This window comes from Corvus brachyrhynchos, unplaced genomic scaffold (genome assembly GCF_000691975.1).
Source record: "Corvus brachyrhynchos isolate BGI_N302 unplaced genomic scaffold, ASM69197v1 scaffold279, whole genome shotgun sequence".
NCBI lineage: Eukaryota > Metazoa > Chordata > Aves > Passeriformes > Corvidae > Corvus > Corvus brachyrhynchos.
The window spans coordinates 12,115,695-12,124,900 of record NW_008246060.1 but is presented as its reverse complement, the minus strand read 5'-3'; the positions used below and the strand labels follow the sequence as shown (position 1 = coordinate 12,124,900).

At 38.5% G+C, this 9,206-nt stretch overlaps 1 protein-coding gene across 1 annotated transcript; it reads left to right on the top strand.

The window, feature by feature from the left end:
* Positions 1–1,371: 1,371 nt before the first annotated feature.
* PLAU (plasminogen activator, urokinase) lies at positions 1,372–8,321 on the top strand. Its single transcript, XM_008642855.2, has 10 exons — positions 1,372–1,687; positions 2,278–2,329; positions 2,507–2,611; positions 3,150–3,315; positions 3,573–3,658; positions 3,781–3,970; positions 4,602–4,756; positions 5,701–5,841; positions 6,433–6,581; positions 7,140–8,321. The coding sequence occupies exons 1-10, from the start codon at positions 1,628–1,630 to the stop codon at positions 7,332–7,334; spliced, it is 1,299 nt and encodes a 432-aa protein (XP_008641077.1). The 5' UTR covers positions 1,372–1,627; the 3' UTR covers positions 7,335–8,321.
* The last annotated feature ends 885 nt before the right edge of the window (positions 8,322–9,206 follow it).

The following is a 9,206-nucleotide window of genomic DNA, read 5'->3' as shown; positions in this document are numbered from 1 at the left end:
AACCCGATCGGCCGCTAAAAGCACCGTGCTGTGGCTGAGCCGGTCGGGATGAAGCGATTGCTCTTTAAATTGCATTGAAATTTAAAAAAAAAAAAAAAAAGAAAGCCACTGTGATGCGGTATCGCAGCAGGGGGAAGGTCAGTTCTACTTGCTACAGTATGTCAGAATGTTTAAAGGAATCAGCAGTACTGCTGCTTGGGATGCGAACGCTGGGTCTGAGAAACTACTTATGGTAACAAAGAATAGATTACTTGCGTTGCTGCCAAAAATGCTAAAAATAATCGTCTTAATAATATTTAAGGGAAGTATATCTGCTGAAATCTCATCTGAATCTGAAAAGCATGCACAGCCAAGTATCTGAGGCATGGTTTGCTTTCTTGCATTATGATACCTGCTTACAAGCAAAGTTTGTATCTACATCAGCATTTTTATTTGTATACTGTCCAATAATGTCTATTTTCCAAATGAATCTAGTGATCTTCTCTATACCCCATGTTTTGGTTCACACCATTGAGCACGTGAACTTAATGTGTGTTAGGAGTGCCCAATAACGAGCTATAGGGTACTTGCACTCCATTGCTTCCAAATAAAGCCCAACTAGAGGGTGCAAGCCATATATCAGCAGGCATTCAGTCTGCAGGACCAAAGCGGAATTAGTCTAGTGTAGAAACCTGAAGCAGCTATAGTGTGGAGCAGGTCTTCAGCACCAGCTTCGTTCTGTACATCCTCCTTCTACTGCATTACTTTTGTTTTTTTGCTAATGTAAATATAACTGAGATTCCCATGAAATCTTTTAAAAATCAGGTTTCACAGTTTTCTATAGGTGAGAATGCTTTAAAAAAAACTCCCATAACTTGCATTGTAATTTAAAGAAGAGAAAAAGATGTAGGGAACTTTATTGTACCCCCCATTTTTGTTACAAGATAATTATTTAGCATTGGTAAGATTGCTATACATGTTTGGCTATGAGATCCAGGTGCATGTAAGAAATCAAGACAGAATATGTTGTAAGCCTCTAATACTGTAAATAAGTGAGGCAACATCACCAGCAGACTTTCAAGAGTTGGCAGTGGTTAGAGGCTTCAGTGAGGCAGCCAGGCTTACCCTAAGTGCTGAGCATCAACAAGATGCAGCTGATAACTATAGAGGTACTGGAAAAAGGAGCCTTCTCTTTCATACCCTGAAGTTGCATGCTCAGTGCTTTCATTGAAGGTAGTAATGGTCAGTTGAATAGGTACAAACAGTTGGACAGCAGCTAAATATATCTGCCAATTTCCAGCTTTTAGCCCACACTGCAGAAATGGAGTATGGGTTTTCCAATTTCTCATTCCCTGCTTCACACTCTTAAAAAAAAAAAAAATCTGTTTTTATTGCTGAGACTGTACAAAAAGAGAGCTTCAAAGTATAACCTCTAATTTAATATATGGAAATAATAAGCAGATATCCCACTGCAAGTAGATGCTTAGTTCTTCATCAATCGTGTTGTAATTTATCTGAAACTAGCTGAAGACAATAGAAGCAAGAAAGCTGACACTGCAAGCTACAGCATGACACTAAATTCCTGTTTTATTTTCAGAATAAAATAATACAGATAGAAGAAGAGCAAAGGGAGAAGTTAACTGACAACATGAAGTTACTCATCTTCCTCACCATAACATTGGGCATGCTTGTCACAGGACTAGAGTCTGTAAGTTTTAAAGCATATCAAAAGCCTAATCTTATTTCATGGAGAAAGGCATACCCAGCCTACAAAGCAGAGGGAATACTTTGAAGGACAGAACAGGAATCCATTGTTGAATACATTTTCTGGCTCTTATTCTATGTCACAAATGTGAAGCACTAATGTCACCAAAATGACAGGGGCAACTGATGAATGTTGCATCTTTGCTGCACTGCTTGTTGGAGAGGGTGAAGTTTCTTTCCCTGTTTTAGGGACAGTGACCATTAAGAGCTGCTTGGGTTCTTACAGCATAAATAATTGCAAAGTTGACCTGATGCAGTGGCACAGCTCAGTGGGGCTTTTCTGAGCTTGGGCTTTTTGGTGGTTTTTGTTTGCATGACATGGGATTGGTTTTCCTTCCCCATTTTGCTTTGCTTAATTAGAGCTACACTTCTTATTCATATCCAGATTCCACAAAGCAGGTGCAGCAGGTAGCTACATGCAAAAACCTAAACTGTTGAAGGTATGCAGTAGTTTGGGCCTATAGAAGATGATCAAGCCACAGAAAAGGAACTGCCTCCTTAAAAATACTTTTTTTTGTTTTTCTTTGCCTGTAGATTTATAGCTGGAAGTACTACAAGCTATATAAACGCAGATCAGAACACAAGGGTAAGCATCTGCCTGTTCTATTTGAACCTAAAAAGAACTTATTATCCTGTAATTATACCTTCATACAAGGAAGAAAGCCCCTAATGATACTGAAATACCTAAAACTTAATTTGCAATTACAGTTCACGTCTGCATTCAAATGTTTTGCCTATAATTAGTGATGTCTTTTACTTACAGAATGCCCTTGTTTGAATGGAGGAACATGCATTACCTATTACCTCTTCAGTGGAATAGGTCGTTGCATATGTCCAGATGGATACACTGGGATTCACTGTGAACTAGGTAGTGTATCTTCTTTAATGCTAACTAAAATGATTGGAAAGGTCTAAAAGATAATCAGAGAATTAATATGAAATGCCAAGTGAAAGTATTACCCAGAAACATGACTGTTAAAGGATAGCCTTTAGCAGCTTATGCTAACAGACTAAATGAGGGGAAACCAGTAAATGTTGGTGCAAAATCAGGATCTCTAATTTTTCTTGTCCCTGCCTCCTCATGAAGGTTGCTTACCTCAACCTTACTTTTAGTTTGGGGTGGAAAAAATTAACTAGCTTGTGAGTGTTCAGAAACAGAAGAACTTATTAGATTGTGAAGTTCACTTAATTGTTAAAGAATTAATATGTGTGCTTTAAAGTGTAAGATACTTGATGCTCAAAATTCATATAGAGCAGATTTAATAACAATATCTAGTCATTGTAGATTTTGTATCTGTTTTTGAGTGTAATGTAAGAACTTTTTTTCTCATTGGAAGGATTTGTCCATGTCTGTCACAGAACAATTATAAACAAGAACATGCTGCTAATAAAATATTTTTTCACAGACACTGACAGCATGTGCTATACTGAAAATGGGGAGGACTACAGAGGGATGGCAACAGAAGACAAATGTCTGCCTTGGAACTCTCCCTCACTAATCACTAGGGGTCGTTACCATGCTTATTCAGAGAATGCTTTGCAGCTTGGGCTGGGCAAACACAGCTACTGCAGGTAAGAAAAGCATCACTCTTCCTGTGATGATTTCTATTATCACAGCCCCAGAGGTGCTTCAGTGAGAAACATCTTTTTAAAAAAATAACACTACAGAGCTGAATAATTAAAAGTTATTTGGAATGTGACTTTCTGAAGGATTCTTTTCCCTGGTATATCTTACAACGAAGTATTTTGGTTTTTTCGGAACACTTGGAATTTTAAGATACTACGACTTTCTAAAACTGTCTTTATGAAACACTTTTTTTATCTTTTAGAAACCCAAATGGAAGGAACAGGCCCTGGTGTTACACCAGAAGGGGATCTGCCATTCAAGAAACACCTTGCAACATAAAGAAATGTGGTAAGTAATACTAGTTTCAACATAATTGGGGTTTGGTTTGTTTGGTTTTTTAATTTTATTTTTAATACCACAAGGTTGGAATTTATTTGTAAGAACATCTGAAAAAAATTTTCTTTTCACAGGGCCTATGTGTGGTCAAAGGAGCATCAGCAAGAACTTCAAGATTGTTGGTGGAATGCAGGCAGAGGTTGAGTCTCAGCCTTGGATAGCTGGCATTTTCCAGAACATAAGGGGCATGGACCACTTCCTGTGTGGTGGCAGCCTCATTGACCCTTGCTGGGTGCTCACAGCAGCGCACTGTTTCCATACTCCGTAAGTTTCCAGTTCCACGGGCTTCTTAGTTGCAACTTTCTTCATCTAATTTCTTTGTGCAATGCTCACTGAGCAACTTTTGGAATGCACCACAGTAAGAATGTTCCTTTGATTGAACAAAGCAAGAAGAGCAGCCAAAGAAACATTTAAGCCTCTGGGAGTCCACATCTAGCAGAACAAACTAGCAAGATGTGGACAGTTGGGTGGGATGCAATTTAAACAATTTAGTGTATATTGGTGCCAAGATTTCATTTTTACCTTAGCCATTCCCAAAACTTAATAACTGTACTGATGGTGATGAGCTGTGTACATCTATGGGTGTTCTTTTTGGCTTTTCTGTGGAAAGCTGAACCCTCTGGTATCCTGCAGAGGACTCTTAACGCCAATGCCTTGAATTAGTAGCTACTAGCTAGGCATGTTTCAAAATGTGTGAATATCTATCTTAATCCCTTCAAATGGAAAATTAGGATGCCTTCCTTCAGAATATTGGATCAACTTTCAAAACTGACTAATTTTTACCTTTTCTTATCAGCATCAAATTAAATATGAAACAGAACTAGGACTGGATCTCAGCTGTTGACCTTACTCTCAGAAATCAGTAGTCTTAATCAATCTCTCTGCTCTCACTCAGGTCAAGAAGACCAATAAACAAATCTGTCTACAAAGTGTTTCTTGGAAAGTCTATATTGAATGTTACTGATGATAAGGAACAAGTATTCATGGTTGATGAGATCATCTCTCACCCTGACTTTACAGATGACACAGGTGGCAATGAGAATGATATTGGTAAGTATCCTCTTAATATGAGCCTTTAAAACACTGGGATAGGTGAAGGCTACATAATTGTGGCATACATCTTCTAAAAGATGTAGAACCAGAGATGGGAAGAAGGGGAACAGGAACAGCCTGAAAACTAGGCCTGTGCTGACAGTTTTTGCACTTGTATAAGTTTTGGTGTTGGCACATATCAGATACATTACCTGGCAGGCAGTCTCTGGACCTGTGGAAGACATGGCTTTTCCATAAGCACTGGTGGCAGCTTTCCCTTTTTGTCATTTTATTATGTGTCTAGAGATCACACTGTATGTACAGTAAATGATGAAACAATGCATGCACAGTAGGTTTCATTATATAGCATGGGAATGCCATATCAGGCACCACATTAGCTGGGGGTTATCCTGAATTAATTCAGACTCTTATGGAAGTCTGGGTTTCACAAGCCTATTCCTAAAGCAGCCGTGTCAGAGATGGGTTTTTGCAACTTGCACAGAACAGACTTGCCACTCTTGAACTTGACATTTGAACTCTACCACCCCTTCTGGATTCCTCCTGCTGCTGCTGCTGCTGAAGTAAAGAAAATCCAAGAAAAGCTTTGTAAGCCATTCAGGGTAGTGGGTGTCACCCTCTACAGCCAGTCAGAAAGTTGATCTTTTAAAACATCTAAAGATACTCTTGCAGAAGACCTCTTCCCTGAGCTATCAGCCACTATCCTTTGAGGAAGCAAGTTCAAGTTGGAACATTTGTCAATTTTAGTGTTGGGAAATTAATGTTGTTGTTATTAAGTAATGACTGTCATTCCAAAAGCAGTGGAGGGGGGGGCATGAGTAACCAGAGCTAAATATAATTGCAACTATTCCCATTAACTGTACCAAATACTTCTATTGTCAGAACTTGAGGGGGAAAAACTTGCTTTACAAATCTAACTATATATTTTCTGACTTGTTTCATAGCTTTGATAAGGATAAGGACGACTTCTGGACAGTGTGCAGTAGAATCCAAGTATGTCAGAACAGTTTGCTTGCCAGAGAGAAACCTTTACTTAAAAGACAATACCCATTGTGAAATAGCTGGCTACGGAAAGCAAGATTTTTGTAAGTGAATGACTTCTCTTTCCAAAGTTGGTCTTCCATGTAGGAATGTGATGATTTTTACACCATGATCTGTGAAGTATTGCAAAAAGACTCCTTTTTATTGTATGTATTCCATGTGCATCTCTTGAAGATGATCTTTGCTATCAGCTTCTCTAGTTGTCTATGGCATTTCCTATCTGATGCTTTTCTCACTCGTCACCATACAAAGTAAGCCAAGATGTAAACCACAATTTTTATCATTCCTGATGTGATAAGGAGCAGAAAAAAATTAAAGCTGTGTGGGAGGATTAGCAAAGGATTGCATTTGTGCAGAATTTCCATCAAAAATTATTAAACTCTTTTTCTCTAAAGACTAAACTTTATATTTTGTGTTTGGAACATTTGTTTTTCTCTTTGAAACTTCTTTATTAACAGTAAAAGCAAACCAATACTGCAAAAGAGGGAAATAAGAACTTTAATGCAGAACTGGAATGGTTATGCTAATTTAAGTGCAGAAATTGTGTTATGGGGGGTTTCTTGCCTTTTATTTTTTTGGTTTTTTTTTTTTTTGTCTTGGATGGTGAAAATAATGAAATAATCTTTTGTTTGCAGATGACATCTTTTATGCCCAAAGACTGATGTCAGCCACTGTGAACTTAATATCACAAAGAAAATGCAAATATGAATACTATGACAGTATTAGAGTTACTGACAACATGGTCTGTGCTGGGGATCCCACATGGCAGATTGATGCCTGCAAGGTAAAATTGGTTTGGTTTATTTTGCAAATAACTTCAAATGCATGTACGCTATATGGATCAGTTGGTGGCATCTTGTAATTCTCCTAGTCACAAACGTCTCTTATGTAACTGGAAATTAGTATATCAAGTGGGGTTGACCTGTAGTGTGGCCAAACATCTGGAATAAAGCTGGAACCCAGAGTTAGGTTTTACCCCCTCCAGGCCTTCTTTTGGAGGTGCAAGAAGTGCAGTATCTGTGATGAAGGATTTGGCATGTTGGCTTTGACCTTGTATCACTAGTCTAATATCTGTGATTATAAACTTAGGATGGGGATGGAGGGTTGTTTTCCAAGCTAAGTATTCTCCCAGTATCCTGATAGGGGGAACTAGAGAACTCCTTATCTTTAGAGACTGTTCAAGTCACAGCAGATGCCAAACCTTCTGTTCCAACTAAGCAATGTTCTCGAAGATCAAAGCTTTAGCTCATAGGTCCCTGCTAGCTTGTTTAACTCTAGAAAAGCAGTAATTGCAGGCTCCATCTGCAGAAAATGACCTAATATGCTCTCTTTCTGTTGTCAGGGAGATTCCGGTGGCCCCATGGTCTGTGAGCACAATGGCAGGATGATAGTTTATGGGATTGTCAGCTGGGGAGATGGCTGTGCAAAGGAAAACAAGCCTGGTGTTTACACCAGAGTTACTCAATACCTTAGCTGGATTGACTCCAACATGAATGGGGTACTTGCCAAGAGTCGTTTTCTTCCTGAACCGAAGTGACCTTTTTTCTACAGCTGGACTGAAGTGAACAAGATTCAGCCTATAACTGACACCAGGACAGTGAAGACCTGAATGTCATAAGAGGCTTTCATTTTAAATGCTTGTGTGGTCAGTCACTCACATCAGTGTTCCTGAGACATGAGGCAGAGAGATGGTTGATATATGATCTTACTACTCTGAATTACCTGGAAACCACTCAATGGGAAGCTAAAATATTTAACATTTAAATGAGTATTCCCATGCATGATACTATGCATAGCAAGTTATCTGTCTACTTTGTTTATGAACCAGCATTTGTTCTGGAAATACTGATACAGTTTCAACTTACTTAACTCAAGTATTCATTTTATACATGACCTGAGTCTAAAATCTCCCCTCATTGTACTGAATAATACTAAGACTCAAGTCCCACAAACCTAACCTGTTAAGACCAGTACTGAGAGAGTGATCAGACTTAGCATCTAAGTGGGAAAAAAAAAAAGTAGTAGCTAAGTCAGCATAACAAACTCTTAATGTATTTCAGTTAAGAACTGTGCTGCAAGAAGGCAAATTGCAAATTTGCTGGACTTCCAGGTCACACGTGAAGGTGTCTGGGTGCCCTGGAAAGTCTGATTATGCAACCTCTCTACATGTACATATGTACCCACAAGAAGTTTTAAGGACTTGGCATTTGTTGAATGCTGCAGGCATCAAAAGTCAGAAGTTTATTTCCATACATTTAACTGATATTATATGGAAGTGATTTTTTTGCTTCTCCCCAAGACTTATTCTGGTTTTTTTTAAACTTGTCTTTGTTTTGTAGATCTGAATTATTTTACAGATTTTAATTATTTGTATGAGGGCTGGAACCTCAAGCTTTATTTAATTATTTTTACTGTGTTTAACTTATTGTTTGTATTATGGATGTTAAGTATCATTAAAAAAACCTTCTTTTTATGTGTTTGTTTCTCCTCTCTGGAAAATAGATGGGTATGACTCAAAATAGAATTGTCATTATTAAGTTCCAATCTGCCTGTAATCTTCCTTAGTAAAACATAAATGTTTGAACTTCCAAATTATTGAAGTATTTGATATGCATAAGCTGAATTTTCTCTTTCCAAAAAGCACATGGGTGTTTGTGAAAAGCATACTCCAGCTGTAGCTTAGTATAGTCTGGGTACATGGACCTTGCACACTGGTGGTGGAATGATAGGAGGAAGACTCTTAATGAAATCTAGTCCTTGAGACTCAAGACTAAACTCGGTAACATCTCCACTATTTGTAGTGCTGTTATTTGGTAGGTCATGTGTCCTTATACTTCAGTACCCTTTCTATAAAAGGGGAGGGATAATACTTCCCTTTTCCTACAGATCTGCCTGGCTCTGAGTTGTCAGGAGTGAGAGTTGACAACCATGTGACTGTATTGTGACTAATGCCCTGACATCCCCATCGTGGGCAGGGACACCAAGCACAACTTAAACACAAACTGATTACTGACAGTGCTGGATTGCAAACTCTTAGGCAATACAATTTGTGGTTGGGATCTGCAAACAGATTTATTAGCAGAGTTAACCACTGCAGATTGTAGAGTTATTTGGGGCAAGTCTGTGGACTCCTGATTAAAGTTTGGGCAGAGAGTTGGGTACAATTGCATTGTTTCTGGAGAATGAGTTAGAGATCTCATGTGAGAGACTGGAGACTCGGTGAGAAGAAAACCATCTCCTCACTGCTTCTTTTGATAGCAACTACCAGGACACCTTGACCAGTGCTGGCAGAATACTTCATGCCCAAAGTAAGAAATGGTAATACAGTTTTAGACAAAAATATACTAGAGTTTAAGCATATCTTTTGGCATGCTGCAAATTTCTCACTTCCACTTTAGCACTTATCAAA

Excerpts from the sequence above, each read along its gene's own strand:
- PLAU (XM_008642855.2), top strand. The coding sequence starts at position 1,628 with ATGAAGTTACTCATCTTCCTCACCATAACATTGGGCATGCTTGTCACA. Across the intron at positions 3,316-3,572 it reads GGCAAACACAGCTACTGCAG|AAACCCAAATGGAAGGAACA; the intron begins GTAAGAAAAGCA and ends TTTATCTTTTAG. Across the intron at positions 6,582-7,139 it reads GGCAGATTGATGCCTGCAAG|GGAGATTCCGGTGGCCCCAT; the intron begins GTAAAATTGGTT and ends TTCTGTTGTCAG.